Source organism: Argiope bruennichi, chromosome 10, assembly GCF_947563725.1.
Source record: "Argiope bruennichi chromosome 10, qqArgBrue1.1, whole genome shotgun sequence".
NCBI classification, from domain to species: Eukaryota; Metazoa; Arthropoda; class Arachnida; order Araneae; family Araneidae; genus Argiope; species Argiope bruennichi.
In genome coordinates this window covers 25926455-25948166 of record NC_079160.1, presented here as the reverse complement: position 1 = coordinate 25948166, position 21712 = coordinate 25926455, and the positions used below count along the sequence as shown (strand labels likewise).

Below are 21712 nucleotides of genomic sequence, written 5' to 3'. Positions count from 1 at the left end.
GTTACGCCATCTGTACTTCAAATAGTTTTTTTTTTGTGTGTATGTGTGGCAACTTATTTTTATCAGAAAAAGAATTTAGTGTTTTAATAGTTGTAAATTCGTAATGCAGCTACAGTTTTATAAAAAATGAAGCAATCAGCCATCACTTATCACGTGCTTAGTTTCGCAAAGTTAAAAAGTAAATTCAAAATTAATTTACTTCTAAGTCAATATAGAATATCACTTTAATCAAAACAGTGAAAAAAAGAATTAAAAAATAATATTATACTCTTTTTGAGATTAAAAATAAACATCTAAATTTTTTCAAGACGCCCATTTAATACATCACAAGGACTCTTTTTAGTAAAAATGTTTGTAATAAATTTTGCATCTGCTATTAAAAGTGAATAAAACTCTTTTTTCCACCATTCCTGAATTCGCAATACAAATTATTTTCAAGAAAATAATTGATTCGTGATAAAAGAAACTGAGAAATTATGTCAAATTAATTTAAAAAGAAATTGAAAGTATAATGTCAATTAACAGGTGATAATGTTTTAAAAAACAAACAAATTCTAGAGCTAGTCATTTAATTAACTGTGAATTGAAATTTTTGTATTATATTTTTAAAAATTTTCAATCCCATTTTGTAAGTTTTATAGTAAATATTACTGTAATGATAAGATGTTTTTCAAAGGGGCGTACGATGTTATCAGATAATAAATTTATGACAGTTCTTTTTGAAGGAAGATTGACGGTAGGGGGCGTATAAATTTCAAATATATGTCTTGAGAAATTGACAAAACATAAATATCATTAGAACAAAAATAAAATACCGTCTTTTTGCAGCGTTTCTTCTTTTTAAAAAATGCGAATAATGCAGCTAAGCATTTTTCAAGCAAAATGAAAACATATTTAAAAAGAATATGTATTTCACTACAATAATCAATTCTACAGTTTTTTTCTTTTCTGTGCAATTTATGAAATATTAACAATGAAGAAAAATAAATAAAGAAGAAATTTATTTAATTCTTCTTTAAATTAATTAATTCTTTTAAATTTCAAATTAAAAAGCATCTTTCCTTATTATTAAAGAAAATAAAATTTTAACATTGATAAATGTCCTATACATGTAAAAAGGAAAACTAAAAAAACTAAAAATTAAGAAATATATATTTTTGTGCAGATATTCTTCGATGTTTTTGACGACCTTTTTAGAATTTTTTTTTATATTTTTAACAAGCGTAAAGTAATATTTACAGATCATTTTTATAAATATTTTTCTTCATAATTTTTCCTTTAGTATTATGAATCAAATCCATATTAAAAATTATATAATATATCCAATCTTCGTTAATTTTTTAAAACATTCATCTGTTCTTCATGAAAATTTCCCCCAAATATTCTTTGACATTGCAGAGCCAAGTATTTGTAATACACAAGTAAAATTAAATATATTTTTGTTACCATAAAAAGCAATATTAAAATGTAAATTAAATAAATATAACATCTTTAGTGAAAGCAAAATTAATTAATTAAAATTATACTGTCACCAAACGATTTTGGAAAAGTGATGCAATAAAATATAATTTTAGTTTACAAATAAAAACAATTATATTCAAATTGAATATAGTCAACAATATTTTTTCTCAAAACAAAAACTAACGAATTAAAACCATACTCACCACCTCAAAAACAAGAAGACTACGATTTTCAGCTACCTAAATCTCCCAAGTCCCGGATCATGCACTCAAGCTCACAACCAGACCAGGACTAACTTCTGTTATCCCTATGTTCCACCCACCTTGAAAATATCCAGGACTTTGTAACCTGACCCAATTCAAACTATGAAACTATATTGTCTTCAGTCCTAATGCCAGAATATCTTATTAAAAAAACGATAAGATAATTCTTCAGAGGGGGAGTGAATTATTTGGAACCGATTGATAAGCCATTCTCTTCTGTAATGAAAATTTCTATTGTGGAAAAAGTTGTATGATGATTTGAGGTTCCAGAGAGAAAGAGATGATAAAGAAACAAAAGATAATTCTGTTCTTTTGATTTCACTAATAGATTAATGGTTTGTTATCAGATAAAAAAAATATTTTAAGAGAAAGCTGGGCGTGACTATTTTTTTTTTTTTGTATCAAATATTTCCGGATAAAAAAAAAACGAGAGAAAATTAATGGCAGTAATAATTCTACAACACTTCATTCGAAGAGCTGCTCGAAAATAACATATTATCGAATATTTATTTAAAATAAAAACGCTACATAATTTAACCATAGAATATAATGATATAAATTTACTTTTTATTGAAATTTTATTGCCATTCTAGTATATTAATGCAGATAATTTAAGAAAATATTTATTGAATTTCAGATATATTTAAATTTTTAAAGATTCAAGTTTAAAAGGATTGTACACTTGCTGATAATTATAACACTTCTATTGCAATAATAAGTTTTGTATAACTGTACACAGATATTTTTTCTTTGTTTTTTATTACCAAATGCATAAAGATTGCAATTCTAATTGTCAAATATATTGTAATATTTTAGATAATTTAATTGCAATGCAATTGTCTAAAATCTGTTTTATTGAAATGAAACATTTGATATTTATTGCGATAATATTATTGCATTAAATATCTATTTTATTGAAATAAAATTATCTAAAAGTTTATATAATTATTTTATAATAGTATTCAAGAAAATGCATGAATTTTTAGCGACATTTTCAAAAAGAATGTAATCAGTTTTTGTTATAGTAACATTTGGTCTTGAATTCTTATTAAATCATTGAAAAAAATAAGGATGAACTGAAAACAAAACAAAACCAGATTACACTAAAGAAAACCGATTGTTAATTCAATCATTATTATTAATTCAATCCCTTGGGTGAAAATTCTAAAATTATTTTGAAACTATCTTCTAAGTAGGCAAACAAATGTATGTAAATATCGGTAAAAAATATACTTCGTATTCATCACTGTGATTTTTTTGTATTTCTATTCACCATAAAAATTCAACTTCCATTTTTTTTCCAAATTATTTTGTAAAAATTGTACTGTTTTAGCAAGCTTACAAACAAAATTTTACGGGAAATTCTTCCAAAAATATAATTTAAAAGGCCAGTATTAAATTTTCTGCGTTTTTATTGCACAGAGGTATGCCCAAACCTATTTTGATAAAATACCTATGTAGCTACATAGATATTTATGTTATCATTAAATAATGCAAGTGATTTTACATCTACTAAACAGCTTGAAATTGCTGATACATATTATTAGCAAACATTCTATTTTTTAAAAAAATTTGCTTTCTTAATAGTTGTCTCACGTTGGTATACGGGGAAATGAATTAGCAGACAATCTGGCGAAATCTGCTACCTGTATATTAAAATCTCCTATTCCATTAAAAGATATAAAAAACCACGTTAAATCCAGTTTGCATTTCAAATGGCAAATCCAGTGGGATCTTACAGAGGCAAACAAACTTAAAACAATAAAACATCTAATCGATTGTTGGCCTTGTTTGCCTAGTAGAAAATTTGATACCATTCTTACCAGATTAAGAATTGGCCATACACGGCTCACACATAAACATTTGCTGTTGGGGGAACCCGCACCCCGATGCACAGCATGTCAGTGTCCTATGACGGTTCTTCGCATTTTAATAGAATGTCCACAATTTAACAATGAACGAATTCGCTACTTTCACTCTCCTCGAATTAAATTAAAAGATATTCTTCATAAAGTACCCCATCCCCACCTTTTTACCTTTTTAAAAATGATTGGCTTTTACTTTTCGATTTGATTCTTAAATAACTTTTAGATTCTGTTTTACCATGCTCTTACGTTTTGTAGATTTTACAGGTTGACAAGTTCAGGAAAATGATGCAATTAAGAAAGAAATTTTTAAACCTTAAAAATAGGATTAATCTTACCGTATGTTTGGGGCAGTTTAATCAAAAATGGTTCTTGCGCCAATAAACTTCATCAACCAACCAACCAACTTAATAGATGTGTATGAAGTATAAGAATATAGCATAATTGTTATTGTTATCATTTATTTGAAAATGATTATTATCATGCTCGCGAGTGAAATCTTCAGAATTTTTCGCCACTGATTTTACTTCTTGAAAATTTACTTTTTTATTAAGGTAGAGAATATTTGTTCTATTCATCGTTTGAAAAAATAATACTCTCACATGGAAATTTTCAAGCAAAAAGGAAAAAAAAAAAAATGTATGCAAGGTTTTAAAAGCATACACATACTATTTGACTTTAGTATGGCCCAGAAGCCATTTAATTGATTAAGCCGCTAGTTATTATATGACTTGTATGCGCCGTTATGCTTTTTCTACAAGGTGAAAAAATTATTACCGCTGGGAAAAATTGATTCAGTAAGAGCGTAGCTAGAATGAATGGCGCCTGGGTTATGACTTATTCATCGTTAGTCATCAACAATAACTTTCCCACCCAATGGTCGATTCCCGTCTTGTGAGACCAGCAGCTGTCTAGGGTTGACGGCGGTCGCAGACAGGTGGATCGAAAAATTTAATTAGTGTAATTCCGAAATAAATAAATTTGCAAAAATTACAAATTCTGTAAATTACAAAATATTCGGATTAAATGTATGCCATTTGAATTTTTAAAACTAATACCAATAAATAAAAGAGTAATTAATGATTTTTAAATAATATATATATTGGGATATTAATCAACCCAGAATTATTTATATTAATAATTAATAATCAACCATTTGAATTATTAAAACCAATACCAATAAATAGAAGAATAATTAATGATTTATATATAATTATATTGGAATATTAATCATTCATTTAACTGCTTATGTTATATTTCATTTGACAATATAATAATTTTTATAACATATAATTTTTACATATAACATAATAATCTTTACTAACATAATAATTTTTACTATTATCTTTATTTGAAATAATTATTCTTCCATAAATATTAAATACTTCTATTTGTATATAAGGAATTCGTTAACTAATAATTATGGGTAAACCCCCCAAACCTTTTTTTTATTTTAATATTTTTTCATGATATATTTATTAAAAAATTAATAAATGAACACACATATTTTTAGAAAATTAGAACAATTAAAAAATTAAAATATATTATTAACATATTGATTAAATTTTTTAAAAAGTGTTCAAATGTAAAGCAGCGATTTGAATAGTCATTGAAAGAGAAATCTTATAAGAGATATTACTTGGCGCAACAAAATGTCTCAATCCGCTGTTGCTAATAAGCCATCTTATTTTCACTTTAAAAAGTGGCCTAAAGGCACTAATATTTTCTCCCGTTACCTATAGGAGAATAATATGGAGTATATGCGACTGCTGTATAGACGTCCAATCACCCCTCGCCTAATACAGCACTGAGAAACAGATCTACAATGATGAAGATTGCTTACTACATCATTTTCAATCATTTTCCTTTCAATTAAATTTTGTTAATTTTGACTCTTTTATTTGATGAATTTTTAAATTTTGAATGATTCATAGAAAAATATTTCTTACATTTGATATTTAATGCCATTACTTACTTTTATTGCTGACATTTCATTTTTGCATTAACTCTATCAGTTCTAACAGGCCCCAAACGGCCATTCAATGAAACTAGGGCTGGCGCCCGAGAAGCTTGGATATAACTATGAAATTCTTCTCTTTTCGTCAAGTGTGATGGATGGAACATAACAGATGTTAAAGATGCTCGCCTAAATGGGTTTGGGAAACAAGTAGGTTTCTGAGAGCATTCATAGGATGTCTGAGGGCACATTTGCTGAATAGTTAAAGGGAGAGGTCCTTTTTGTATATCAATCTTTTAAGTACAAGGATGGTTATTGCAAAATGTGAAGGGGAAGTCGGAATTTTTTCTTTTATTTGGAGCAGAAACTCTAGCGTTCCAGTGTTCTGATTTATCTGAACTTGAATGATCTTAGGAATGGGAGGGTTAAACAAATATATAGTCTTATTTTATTTTGATTGCAGTAATTAATTTTTCGAATTTCTTATCTTCTTCAATTTTTTCTTTTATTATTATTTATATTCCTACAATTTGAGCATCACTAATTTTACGATTATGCAGTTAAAAAGTAGACTATTATTTTGACAATATTTATTTAATGGTTTTAAAACAGAATTAATTATTTCATTAGAGAATTTGATTATTTAATATTTTGTTAGAAAGTCAATTATAACTCCAATGCTTCTTTCTATTAACTCCTATTACTGAGTAAAGCAGTAATCGATTTCATTCTGTTTGGCATTCATCATTTCTGACATCCAAGATCCTTTTGTTTTCTTTCTCAAAACTTATTGAGTCCCTGTGTCCAGAATCTATTCAATGAGACTGTTGATTTTTTTTTTGATAGACAATTGTATGCTATATCCCTTCACAAAAGAGGGCTGCTTTCTGAAGAAAAATGTAGCTTTTATTGGATTATAATCATGTTTTGTTAGAGACACATTGTAAGCATGTTTTGTTATAATATTTATTTTGCCCGAAAAAATCCATTGTCACAGTGCTTTGTTTATTAACGTATGGTGGAAAATAATGCAAATAATGTAAATGCAGTTCTTAGTCAATAAATATAAAGGACTTATCTTCATCTGACATTTACTTCTCTCTGTCGAGCAGAAAGAACACGGTTAAACAGTCGCTGGCGTCGTTTTTGCTATTTGTGCCAAAAAAATTTGGAGGTTTGAATTTTCGCTCTAAAGTGAAATGCTTTCACCTTTTTTGAATTAAAGTTTTACATCACAATCCACTTCTTACGATATCCCCGTTCCCTGGAATAGAAAAAAAAATGTTGAAAAGTGAAAGACGAATTTTAATTTTTATATTAGGCAAATGGTGAAACATTCTTCGAAATAGATTATGTAATCTTGAATGGTCAATGAAATATTTTATGAAATCTGACCTAGGATAAATTCTGATTAATCTGGATAACCTATGCTGACGATAATTAGCTCATGAATGACATCATATAATAACTTCCTGAATAATAAAGACTCTAATTATATAGCTAAAAACTTTAACCAAAACTATTGCCTCTCTCAGAAGATAATATCAAACTCACGTTAATACAGATAATTCAATTGAGTTGTAATAATCAATTTGAACTCTAAATTGGCCAGTTAATCAATGCTATTGATTATCCATTGTTTTTCATACATCCGAGACTCAATATTTTATGCAAGACAAGTTGGCTAATCAACAGATGCCTATATACTTATATTTGTCATACATAGAGCATTTGTTCTGCAAAAACTCAAAAATCATTGCATAGATAATGATATTTAACATACAATATTAGAAAAGTAATCAATATCCATTTTGAAAATCAACTGCTTTATGCCATAACATTTGACAAGAGAACTTAATCTCTTATACCTACATCTTGTTATTTGAAGTCAAATAAAAAATTTCGTATAAAATGCATGCAAGAAAATTCTCTAAACGCGACAGAGTGTCTGTCAATGACGCCAATGCAGATGCACCTCCGGATAAAGAACTGCAAATAATTTCCAACTTCTTTTGGTTTGCAGGAATAACTTTCTCTTCCTTTGACACTTACTTTAGTCTGAAAGGATTTTCAATAATATGCTTTGATATAATCTCAACCGCGTGGAGTATATATTTCTTGGCAGCAACCATATTCTTTACGGCTACTTTATCTCCCCATGCAACGGGTTTCGCTTTTATATCAACATTTGCAAGCCTTATTAATCTCTGTATTCGATTTATCATTTTGAAGAAACGAGCCCAAATTCGAAGATGCCTTCAAATTATATCGAAACTCAATGCAGACATGTTGATTACCACTGATTCCAAATCTTTCCGGCGTTTCACATGGCTTGGATGCAGTATTTCAGTTCTTTTCCCAATGGCACTGCTGTCTTTTAACTTAATTTCAAGTGGTCTGCAAAAAAGTTCCAGAAAATTTAAAGCGCTTCTCTTCTTCTCTCGAAGCATTCCGGATGATGTAACATCCAAATCAATGATGCTGGTTATATTTTTGCAAATAATAAATTTCCTTCTGAGTCGATGTCTGCCCCTTTTGACAATGATCCTCTGCGTGTTCGTCTTCACTCGTCTTAGAGATATCAACAGGAATTTCTTGGCGCAGCTCCAGAAAAGTATGGACATGAACATGCCAACCAAGCTGTTCACGGACTATACCAAACTCTACGGAAGAATCACAACAACAATTGAAAAAGTGGAGGAAACATTTTCGTTGATCTCGTTTTTCCTGTACGGTTACATGCTGAGTTCTGTGTTCTCTATCACCAGCTACATGATCACGAGACTACCCGGAACTGTCAACACTGCAAGTATTTTGCAACAGGTGGCGACATTCATTGAAATTGTGACATGCTTCATCTTTCTGAGTCTCAGAGCAGCAGGTGTCAATGAATCTGCTGTCGAAGTGAAGAACCTGATCCACTCCCTGCCCGCCAAACGATTCGATTTCAATCCGAACCTGACAGCAACCCTTCTTCAACTGGCTAACAATTTTGCGAGTGAAGTGTGTGTCACTGGTTGGGGGCTGTTCATGATTAATCGTGGATTTATACTCACGACAGCTGGAGTTGTGGTCACTTATGGGGTTATTCTGGTTCAGCTAGGGGGTTAAGATAAATTATGAATATTTTAGATCCCTGACTCTCTAAAAGTAATTTAAGTGTTTGGTAACTAACTGCCTATCAATACTGTGAATATGTTTTTACGATATTGTATGGCATTCAAAATATCGAACATCGCACAATATCCTGGGCTAATAGGTAGCAATGTCTTCTCAACAATTCGGCTCTTTTGATATTTTTTATTGATTATATGTTATGAATTGTTTTCTTACAATGCTAAGGGAAGAGTTATTTTTTCTCAATGGACATCAAATGGCACAGAGATTATCTCTCAAAAACTCTTATCTCGGAATGAAATCATGAGAACTCGTATTACTAAGTACATAATTGTATTGTATTCCAATATGTGTGGTGGCTGCATTTATTATTAACGATGGGCACAAAAATAATAACCCCATGGAAAGTCAAAAGAGATGACAAGTCTTTTCTTACCATTATTTGAAATAAGAGATACCGAATTTCTTACACATCTTTCAGAATTCTCTTTTTAATCAGACATCTAAAGATTTTGACTGATGAACCAAATGTTTCTCATTTGCCCTCTCGCTATTCCGTTCTGAACAATGTTTATCATTTCATTTTAAATTTGGAAATTCCTCACAACTCTTGAAATTTTATTAGAAATGAGGAATTAAATATATTTAAAAGGAATTTATCTTAAAATGGATTTTTGACGATTTCTAATTGAATTTCCTTTCAATTTTTTTCAACAATTTTTAATCACAAAAATTATAAATTTGAAAGAAGAAGATGCTATAAAAATTCAAGACACACATCTGAAAAAATTCTGCTTTCAATTACATCATTTATGCGCTAAAGAATTAATTTTATGCACTCCAGGGTTTTTTTCCCTTCAATTATCTTGATTCAATAAAACAGAAGTAGAATAATTAGTGTATAAAAAATTCGCATTAAAAATTCTTGGCATATTTTTGAAACATAAAGAATCAAATATCTTCATGCTAGTTATTTTTTTATTCATTAATTAGTATCAATTGTACCAGATGTACAAGATATTATACGATATTTCAACGATATTATTTGATATTCTGATTACCAAATAATATCATAAAGACATCAAAAACAAAGCTGTCGGACATTTTGTGCTAGTAGGATATGCATGATGTATATTTTCAATGTATTATTGATAGTATTTACTCTTGTATAGAAAAAGTCATATCATATCAAATGCAGGAAAGTTTTTGAAATAGGGAAATTATCAAATTTACTTCGTTTTTAAATACGAACTTTCATTATTTTAACATTTATATTTTGCATTGATGTTACAATAACGCTTATTACGATTAACAAATGTTAAACTAATTTTTTGGTTCTTTCATTTCCCTTGAAAATAGCATTTTTTTTTACTGACAACATGGTTTTTTTTTTTTTTTTTTTTTTTTGTATGTTTGTGTGGGTATGGTGAGAAAGTCTGGGGAAGAGTGTATATGAGGAAAATGTGCATGTTTGGAGCTGGAAAAAAAGTATGTGTGCGAGAGAATGTATGGGAAAGAGTAGGTGTATGTGAGGGAAGAGAGTGTGTATAGGGAGATTCTGTATATATATGTGTAACAGAGAGTAAAAAAAATCTGGAGAGTGTATATATGTATGTGGAGAAAAAGGATGAATAGAGAGAGTGTGTGAATGTGTATAAGTAAGTGAAAGTGAGAGAGTGCATATTAGTAGGTGCATATTTCAGCAACCTTGAAAGACAAGAAATATGTACAACACAGGATGGCAACATTGATTATCTGGCTAGTAAATAATCTGTAATACGACAATATAAATAAGCAATCTGTAATATTTTAAATTCTACAAAAATTATAATAAAATAGATTGTGCAAGTTCTTGTTTGTATTCATACCTACTGAGTTCAGCCTTTATACAATGAATTTGTTAAAACATGAATGTTTCCAAATTTGTTTTAATTATATTTAAGGTAGAGTATATTTTATAGATTAATCAACAGAAATAGCTAGCGTACAATAACAATAATCGTAATAAATGATAAAAGTTTTTTTTAAAATATTTATTTTTATTTTTCTATTAAAAAGTAGGAGATTGTTTGTTTGTTTCTTATGGCACTTACCACTGACAAGCCCGCTGTTACGAAGACAGCGATTTAAGCCTGAGGGGGACGCCTCTTATTTTTTATAGCAGCGCCAACTAGGGCCAAGAGTACGACTTTGCTACTCACGCATCACTCATTCGCTTGCACAACCCCTTTTTACAGGAGGGCACATTCACACATCTCACAGATAGAACAACCATGCCCAAACCGGGACTCGAACCCGGGACGCCCAGATCACGGGGAAGACGCGCTACCCCTATGCCAGGACGCCGGCAAGTAGGAGATTACTTATTTATAAAAAAAAATCTGGAAGTCGAAGCAAAAATCATAAAAAAAAGTGAGAAATTGATATAAATGCTTTAATAAATTGGAACCTAAATCACCTATACTTTAATTTTAAATGGATGCTTATAGTTTCTTTCCTGTGATAGTCATTATGGCTTTATTTCCTAATCATATCGTTTTCGAGTCATCAATTTTTTTTTGTTTTTTTTTTTTTTTTTGCTGTTGTTGTTATTGTTTTTATTTTGAAATCCAGATTTTTAAGAATACAATTAATTCTTCCTTCTCAATATTCAATAAAAGGTAGCTTTTTTTCTCATTTTTATTTTAATTCGTTTTTACTTTTTAGTCATTAATGCATTCTATATTTCTTTTATGTTTATTTTAAAATCTTGTTATAAATTTTTCTAAAATTCTGTATCGAATAACCTTACATAAAATAAAAATCAAATTAAAATTTGCTGATTGATTAAAGTTTGCCGAGTTTCGAAAATATTACATAGTCATCAGGAATAACTAACAGAATTCCAGAATTAGCACTTCTGGAGATAAATTATTATTTTAGTTTAATTATATACTAAAATTGAAGTTTAAGAAAGCTCATAAGTTATTTTTATATGGACATTATTTTGATTAGTGATCAAATAACGACTATGACATCCGAGCTCACATTTCACTGCTATAAGCTTTGGACCAAGTCAGATGGAAAAGATTTAGCCGTCATTCTAGATTCATCTTGTTGAAGGCACGCAATGCCGACAAATCTTCAATGAAATCAAATTTCGAATCTACAGCCAAAGGTGAGAGGCTGTGAAAATGAAAAAGAAAGAAGAAAAATAAGAAAGAAAAAGAAAATCACCGCATCGACCCGAGAGGCTATGAGAACACAGGGACAGCCATTTATGTTTTAATATATAAAAAAAATTGTTGATCTTGCCCAGTACATCGCAGATTTTTATTTTCGAAGTCCAGTACGTGAGCATTTTGTACTTCGTAGTATAGCAAATAAAATCGAATATGCATTATGAATGTCTCTTTTGTCTCCGGTATGAATCAAAATTTGTAACAGAAATACAATTTTAATTATAAGATCACATATTAAATTTCATTTATTTAATTCGCTGACTTTTTAAGTTATCATGTTTACATGCATGCTAAAGTACAGAAGGACAAACGGACAACCCCTTAAACCCCTTAACGGATTTGTTCAAAACTGATAATTATTTATACATTAGATGTTAAATCTGTGTATCAAATTTTATCCACATTACGTTTTGTAGATACCGTGTTCAATTATACACAGACAACCAGGCAGGTAAATTTCTTGCAAATGGATTTCTTTAGAAATTTGACAGAAATCTATAAATTTGATGTAAAGCCCTACATATTAAATTTCATCTATTTAACTTAAACATTTTCTGTGTTATTGTGTACACGGAAAAAGACTCAAAAATTATTTTTGCAGATTCAGGGAGTTCTAAAATAGAAAGAGTCATCAAAATTCGAATTCATCAATCTCGAATTTTTTGACGATTACAAAATTTCGTATACGAAAAGATAGACAATTAAATTTCTGTCGTGCGATATCATGATAACAGTCGAGAAGATATTTTAAAATTAAAACATTGTTTTATAATCTTATTTGAAAATGTATCTTAGATATTCTACGTGAAAGTGAAACAATCTTTTAAATTATGTTGCACATCAAATGTTTAACACTAGAAAAAAGAAGCAAATGGAGACATATATTATAAAACAATGAATGATATATAAAAAACAGACAATTTTTAAATCTTATTCAAATGAAAATATGAAGATAGTTATATGAAACCAATTTTCAATAAATGGAAGAGTAATTCCTGAAATGTAGCTTTGCATTAAAAAGTGCAATTTATTAATTTGATTCCTATACACAGGAATTGTTTTAGTATACAAAGTATCTCAATAGTAATGCAAATTGATAAATTTTTCCACACTTTCTTTATCGGTACGTACAATGAAATAAAGAAGAAAACTAAAAAGTTAAGACAAAATTTTTAAATGTCTGGTGATGATAGTTATAGTTCAGTGTCACATTTTGATTTTAATCAATTAAGGAAAGACAATTAAAATGCTGATTCTGGTACTTATATATAAACTGCATGTATTAATAGAACGTCATGCTATATCAGAGTAAAAGCCTCTCCCTCCCCGCTAAAAGAGACCCTTGTATGTCATAAGATTAAGAAACTCTCCCCGTCAAAATGGCAAAAAGTCAAAAGAGACCGCTATATGTCATGCGAGTAAAAGCCCCTCCCCCCTCCCCTCACTAAAAGAAGTTGCATGTTCATAAGCTGTTTCGAGATTATTATTCACTAACAGATAACACTAATGTATTACAATGCAACTATACCAAGTACCGGCTTTATTTACTACACCATGAAACATTAAACATACAACTTTCATCTTCTGCGGGGCATTGAAAATAAAGTCTGAGCACTCAAGAGATTCACTGTCTTGTCTAAGGTTGACAATTTTTTGTTGAAGGAAAAGGTTAGCATTTTTATAAGTGAGTATATGAGAAAATTTCTGAAAATCTACTCACACTATATTTTTTTAAATAGGACTGCATACGTGAACCATTGGTATAATTAATTTCTTTATAATTTTCCATCTATCTTACAAAATTTATTTTAACAAAATAATTTGAATAATCAGATTATCATTTTAGTCTATAAAGAATGTGACTAATTTTTAAGCCCTAACAGAGGTTGCTTTTCATTTTTCCACTTTCCGTGGTGTATCAACATAAAGACATTCATTGTGTCCAACTTCAGATATTCAAAACTGTTTGACAAAATGATTTTTAATGTCACTGGTTACCATGACACCAGGATATGAGATTTGAACGTGGTTTAAATAGATTGAGATTTGACGGAGCAATGGAGAGTTTATGTTTGAATTAATTTTCCCGTATTAATTATCATGTCTTTTATTAAATTTTCAAAAGTAGGCTCAATATAATTCATTGAAAATCACCATAATTTATAAAGCAATCCATCCAACATTGCTTGAGACATGAGACAAATAACGAAGATTGATTTAATTGTTCTAGTGTGACAAACAATCGTGGGAAAATTGACTCAACTCAACTCTCTCAAATAAATAAAGCGTGATTCTGGCAGCAGTAAAACAATGTCACCAATGTGATTGACGGTTGACAGGCGTAAAGAAAATACGGTTTTGTTTTGGAACTGGAAGCATGAGAAGTAAGATTTGTCACCTATCGCTTGGATTTTCAACTGTTAGGATTTAAGTATTAGTTGCAATTCAAAAAGATAGTTATAGTTGATATTTTATTTTTTATAATTATGCGCAAAAATTTGTTTAAAGTGCCTTAGTTACCGATTAATATATTTATTTAAACGACTTTTGTTTTATTGTAATGGGATTCATATGAATCTTGATATCTTGATTTATATGAATTTTTCTCTCTGCCTCAGGTAATAAAAAAATATTTTTTATGCAAGTTAATCCGGTAATATTATTTACTTTTGTGATTAATTTAATTATCTTTAAAATGCCTTCTACTTCTTGCTGCATAATTTATTTATGTTTGTGAAATGCGTAGCAAAGATAATCTGCAATTTGTCATGATTTTATTTTTTATAGCAGTTTTATGTTTTATAAAATACAATCCACTATTTGTCTAAGTATTACAAACTCATACCGGCGAGTCTTGCGCATGTTTAAATATAACGTAATTCTGATTAACACAAGAATTTAAAATATGACTTTTGAATTTCATAAACATAAGTTATGTGCTGCGATTACTTTATTTATCCAGCTAATAAAAGTACAAGCAATTTACATTGGACAAATTCTTTTTTGTAAATTATTTTGGAATCAAGTAATAATTTTCTATGATAATAATTTTAAAAAATATCTTTTGGGCTAAATTAATGTTTAAAAATCAATAAATAAAGGAACTATCAAATTATTATTATATTAATAATGTTTGTATATAATTTTAATTTTTTAGGAACTGTAGCTTCAAATAAATATATTATACTATCAAGCCGTACTTTCTATTAATATATCATTCTTTCTATTAATATATTATTTAATATCAATTTTCAAACTGTATTTTATATCATTATAAGAGAATTATTTAATTTGTACTTACTCTTAAACTGCTGTAGCTTTATTTTAATTCAAAATTTTTTTATTTTAAAAATCCCTCCTTTTAATACTTATAGTAATAATTGTTTTTATCCCATCATCAATTGTTTCTGTGTTTAATTACTCTCAACTCTGTTAATTTATTTTAGTAGAAATTGTTTTTAAATTCTAAGAATTGGAATCCTAGCAATACTTGAGGCAGAATAATTTTAATAATGACTAATTTTATTTAGGACTATTAAATAGTAATTTTGTCTGTTTATTGGAACTTTTTTGTGCTTAATTATTTTTGTATCTTGTTATTCAATTATGTAAATTATCTATTATTCATTAAAAGTTTATATCATTAGTACATCTTTAAAAAATCTTTTTTTATTGTTCAATTAAATTATAATTGGGTACAGGTTTGGGTAGGGGATATAAATATAACTGATGCCTTTGTATTCTGACACTTATATCCATGCTTATTATTATAACATGTTTTTCTTTATATCCCTTTGAAAATATTTTTAAAAAGAAAAGAATAAAAAAAAAATTTTGTGTAAAATTTTGTTGGATTCTTTCTTGTTTCTGGTTGTCTGAATCGAATTAAAATCATCTTATATGATGATATTTAATCTTAATATTTGAAATATTATAATAAAAATATTAAATTATATCAAAAGCATTGTATAATATTTTCCTTTTTTTTCTCTTCTTTTATGCTAAGTGAGGAAGGTTTGCATGTACTTGTTTAAAAAATAAATCACAATTTACTTAAGTGGAAGATAAAGAAAACTAATTTAAAGCAAGAAATTCTTAATCATTATAACTGATAACCTTTTAATAATTCTTAATCATTATAACTAATAACAAAATTAATTCATTATTTTTTGCATAAAACTTAATAAAACAACATGAATGAATATATCTTGGATTTCTTAACTTGTTCATCAGTAAAGATATAAAAAATCCTGTAGTTACTAATGAAACTTTAAAATTAAAATTATCTGTAATAATTATTATAATATGCAACATCTAATTTTTACTACAATCTGTGACTAGTTACTGTTATTACTCAATTGATTTTTATATTCACAATTCCTATTTAGTCACCATGTTGTAATGTAATTAATTTCATATGAATGAATGAATGAATTTTATTTCCTTAAGTATGCCCAAAGAGTTATTAATAATATAAATTCTTGAGTATTTAAGAAAAATTACAGATTTGCTCTTCTAATTATTTAAAAAGAGGATACTTCTGTGTTTCATTGTTAAAATTCTTTATAGTGAGAAGTTTTTGAGTTTTTCTTAAGTGCAAGAATTTCAGCAGATGCAAAATAATAGTTATTTTCATGAAAAATTGCTCATGAATGTAATATTGTTTTTAAATTTGATTTGATTTTAATGATTTTTTTACAAATGAAATCTGGGGAAGGTTTTTAAATTTCAATTTTATTTTGGTTTAATGATTTGGAATATTAGTGATATCTTTTTACATTATTGCTAAGCAGACCAAAAATTATCTCATGTAAATGGAAGTTTTTTTAATCAAAAAACTGATCCACTATCTGTAATCTGTTAATATTAATTATAGTTAATTTTAATTAAAGTTTTAATTAAAAAATAATTTTTCTTAAATTATTTTTAATATTCTAATGTTTAGCTAGTTGTTCTAATATAATAATAATAAATTGAAATTTCTATTGTTTTTTTAAATTTTCTTTACATTTAACTGTTTTTAAAATATTTTTCATAAATTCTCTTTAAATAAATGAAAAATATTCTTTAAGAAAAAAGGAATAATGAAATGCTCAATGCTAAGTGTTTTGTGTTGTAACATTATATAATTTTCTTTTCAGAGGTTTCTGCATGCCAGTTCCTTCTTTTAGTCACAAGATGATTTCAGTGATGCTTTATGTTAGTAACTTTTGTGCTTTAATGTCTTTATATATTTTTTTCTAATTAAATAATGTTTTTATTATAATATTTTACTATAAAATGTTCATTTCTGCTCATTAAAAACCTTGTGTGCCATCCTAACAAAATAGTCAGTATGGAAATATAGATATTTTTTAAAATACTTTTTAAAAATATGAATTTAAATTAATTGCATTTTTTATTTCTGAATTTATTCTTGTTAAAAAAAAAGACAGACAGTGCATTCATCTTTCTGAAGCCTTTGGCTCTTAAAGATTGCATAAGTAAAATGTTTCTTTTTTAGTACTGGCATCTGAAATTGTATCTAATGGCAATTAAAAAACTGAGTTTTATATTCCTTAAGTGTTCTCCTATCCCTTTCCAACAGCAGTTTTTAAGCTGCAGCTCTGTTTCGCAACATTGCAGTGCTTCTTTTACCCTTGGTTGCACAAATGGCTTTCATCCAAAGGAATCCTGCACACAAAAGGGTTGTGTTTGGTTTTTTTTAAGTCATGGAATCACTCCAGGATCTTTCCAGTAGTAATATATAATTCCATATTTGGAATTAAAGATTTCATGTTACCTTTTGGTATTATATTTACTAATTTATTAAACTAATTTTGTTAATTATTTTATATTTCTACTTTTACACAATTTTTTTAGTATCTAAGGTATGAAAATGCTGAAATAGAAATTTGTTCATGGTTTCTTTTTGATTTCTTTTATAAGAAAAACAAACTTTAAAAGAAAAAAACTTGTTCTTATATTTTCAATTCTTGAAATTAATATTCTGTTTTGTATGAAAAGTTTTTAAAAAATATTACAAATAATTATATTTCAATACATTTCTTTATAAAAAATTACTAATTATTTAAATACAATTATGTGCTAAAATAATTACAAAGATTTAAACTTGATATGCATTAAAAATTTAAGCATAGCATATAATGGTATATTTCACTAAATTTTCTTGAACCTATTGAATGTTTTAAAATTTATGATGTTAAATATTAAATTAAACTTAACATCTCCTAATCCATTGTACTAGCTAATTGTGTCTAAAGTCATTATATGTAATTTTTAAATTATTTATATTTTTACCATTCTCTAATGTGTGTAAATTGTAGTAAAAATGAAATTTCAAATTTTATAATAGTTTATAATCAATAGAATAAAAGTTTATAATCTGATCTTGAATAAAAGCTTATAATTTAATAGTTTAAATTATGTTTTCAGATTTAAGTAATAAATTGCATTGAATGGCATGCAGTTATGACTGTAACTTACAGTGCAGAAGTTGCAACCAGTAGGGGATTTGGATGCTTCTGGAAGCTATTGTTCAGGTACTGTAATAAATGAAAGAGTGCTTTATTTGAAATACTTTTCTACCATAAATGGTTTTAGATTTGATGCATTATTTTATTTTAAGCTTACTATTTTATGATTGAATCAATGAAAATTTCTAAAATCATTAGATGTGTTTCTCATTTTCCCCCCTTATAATTTGTTTTCCACAGGAATGATCTGTTGAATTATAATTTTTATTATACTGCAAAAGTTTTGTTCATAATTTACAAGCATAATATGTTTTTATTAACGGGATCATGCAGCATAGTAGTTGGTTGTCATGACATTGGGAAATAAAGTTGAAAACTATTTAATGTTTCTTCTGTAATAATATTTGGTGTTCCGAAAATGTGCCATGCTGAAATTTTTTAATCTGTTTAACAAGGAATAGGTTTTCTGAAGATAGTCTTATCTAAATTCGTTTTAGTAGTTGTCCAAGAACTGCAAATCAATAAAAAATAGTCCAGAAAGCTTTTCATATATGTTATAAATGTTCAAATGAATGTAATTATAAACCAATTAAAACCCAAAAAAATCTTGATTTTTTTTTAAAGATTTTTTTAGTATATTTTTTAATGATTACAAAAATTGTGGAAATATTACAAAAATGATTAGTAGTTCTAAACTGAGAAAAAATACAAAAAATATTTTGAAATTATTTATCAAGTATTTAACTTGATTGTTACATATAAGTTAATAGTATATAATTGCTTTCATCTTCTTTATAAAAGGAAGAAAGATGTGAATTTGTCTTCAGTTTTGTGACAATTATTTGTTTGATAATAATTAGTCTATTTTTGACAAGTAGAGAATATTCTATACTATTAGTTGCAATGTAATAATGTAAGGTATTGTACAATAAAATTGTAGAAAATTGCAAAAAAAGAGTTTGTAATCATAGGAAGTGATCAAGGAGGTCTTAAACCTTAGTAAATTTGTTCCAAGGCTAACATTTGTGTTCTTTATCATACAGAATATATTTTAGAATTCTTGATTATTTATTTATTTATTTTTGTATGTTGTATGATTTAGTATCAATAAAAATTTCAAGTGAATAGACTATGTAAATTTTCATTACAACTGAAAGTATGTTTCCAATTCAAAAGTTAAATGTCAAAAGATAAATAATGACAAAAATATACAGAAATTTAAGTATCAATAAAAATTTCAAGTGAATAGACTATGTAAATTTTCATTACAACTGAAAGTATGTTTCCAATTCAAAAGTTAAATGTCAAAAGATAAATAATGACAAAAATATACAGAAATTTATTCTAAGTTTTTACATTGTAGCACAAATAACTGACTTTTAGCTAAATCATAAAGCCAGATATGGAAAAATGAACCTTGACTTCAAAGGGAAAGTTTAGTGTGATATCTTGCTTTAAAATAATTAGCTGCTCTGTCTATCTTTATTAGAGATTTGAATGCTTGACCACATCACTTGCAGTATAATAAATCCTGTATCTTAACATCTTCAAAAATAAAAAATGTTGTCCAAAGTAAGATTGAATATCATTTTTAATATAACTTGTATATCAATCTAAATGTCTAGTAATTTTTAATAGAAAAGAATATTTGAAAAAAAAAATCATACTTCTTATATTTCAAAATAATCCATGAGAAAGTATATCTAATTATTCAAAATGCTATTTGTAGGTGTGTTGCCAAAATAGTGGAAAGCATAAATAAAACCATGAAAATTGATTCCTGGAGAATTGTTGTTTAATGCTTGAATTCATAAAAAAAGTAATAAATAAATAAATGTTAACAAATAGACTTACAAAACAATTAAGTTATTTTTAAATGAAAAATTTTAATTGGGGATTGATGTTAATATGATCAAAGATATAATGTCACTGTCACATAAAAATGTCACATATTAAATTTTTGCCAGAACATTTTATTGATTCAAAATGCTTGTATAAATTAGCTACATTTGTTCTCAGATTGCTGCACATTATTGTAAAATGCCATATATTGCTAGGGATTCTGGGTTTTGCAACCAAATTTAAAATGTCTTGTTATTTTTTTTGGTATATGACAATTTGATATAAAAATAACATAAAATATGATCTGGTTAATAAAATTCATCATTTTTTTTTTACTTTATATGTTTTATTAATGTATGTGAATTTGGTTTCTTGATAAAAATTGATAAATTTTGTATTAACTTTTATTCAAATATACATATTTGTTTTCTCTTTCATAGTATGTTTCCTTTCTGTATGAATTTATAGTTCTGAATTCTTAGAAACAAATTTTCTTCATGTTAAATTCATTTTCAATTTATTTAAGTTTTTAAGTTATTAAGTGTATCATTTGACAAAACGTGCTTCTGAGATCTGCTTTGATCTGTTCGCTTCATACATATTATTTTTTCCCCCAGATGTTTAAATGTTCCTTGCATATTAATTGTGTTTGTTTCACTTACTACGGTTCTTTTGAAAATTTTAATTATATTTTTATGTTCTTACCTTTTTGTATTCTTAAAAGTCAATATCTTATGTTTTTGCAGATGGAAAGGAAGTATTTATAAGCTTTTGTGGCCAGATTTAGGATTGTACTTTTCATTCTACTATTTCTTAAGTATTCTGTATAGATTTGCTTTAACTGAAAGCCAAAGAAGGTTTGTATTTATTTCAACTAATGTTTATTTTTTAAGAGCAATAGATTTTTGCTATTAGTGGATAATATTGTACTTTTATGTAACAAGGCTTCAATATTTTATTAGTGCTTACATTTTATTGTTTCTGCAATGCAAAATCTATCTAGCGAGATACATTCTCCATTTTTTTAGTAACTTTCTTCCTGTCAATAAATAATTTTATATTAATATAACTGCAAATTTTGTAAATTTAAGTTTTGAAATATTTTAATAAATTTCAAAATTTATTAAAACTGTTTGAGAAATCATTTTTTTTTAATAGATAGAAGATTTAAAATATTTGTTTTAAAAAATTTACTCTGAAAAATGAAATTTGTGATATTTTTCAGCAGACATGTTATTTACTTTTACTTATGAGGAGTAAAGATGTATCACAGTTAATAAATAGTGAATTGATAAGACTTAAGTTTTAAAATCAAATAAAATGCATTACTGCATCTAATAAAATGAGTTTTATTAGATGCAGTAATACTTAAGCAGTAATACTAAAACAGTAATGCTTAAACTTTCTGGCATTAAATAACCTGAATTTTAGCTCTAAAATCTATAATGGCAGAATTAAAATTATAGGGAGAATGAGAGAAATATAAAATATTATGGTTAAATTGTGTTAC

General features: G+C 27.1%; 2 protein-coding genes across 3 annotated transcripts in view; one reads left to right on the top strand and one right to left on the bottom strand.

Annotated features, from left to right (window-relative positions):
• LOC129989466 (uncharacterized) overlaps positions 1-1892 on the bottom strand; it is a 72386-nt gene extending 70494 nt beyond the window's left edge. Inside the window, exon 1 of the mRNA XM_056098023.1 lies at positions 1665-1892. The gene's annotated coding sequence lies outside the window, so the exon portion shown is untranslated. The remainder of the gene's footprint in view (positions 1-1664) is intronic.
• LOC129989467 (uncharacterized) overlaps positions 1-21712 on the top strand; it is a 68532-nt gene that overhangs the window by 26138 nt on the left and 20682 nt on the right. Inside the window, exons 1-4 of one of the 2 annotated variants that reach the window (XM_056098024.1) lie at positions 14178-14268; positions 17026-17083; positions 18320-18426; positions 20949-21059. In XM_056098024.1, coding sequence (XP_055953999.1) covers positions 18356-18426; positions 20949-21059 — 182 coding nt within the window. In that variant the 5' untranslated portion in view covers positions 14178-14268; positions 17026-17083; positions 18320-18355. Of the gene's footprint in view, positions 1-14177; positions 14269-17025; positions 17084-18319; positions 18427-20948; positions 21060-21712 lie in introns of those variants that run through there. The other variant, XM_056098025.1, reaches the window with a different exon arrangement.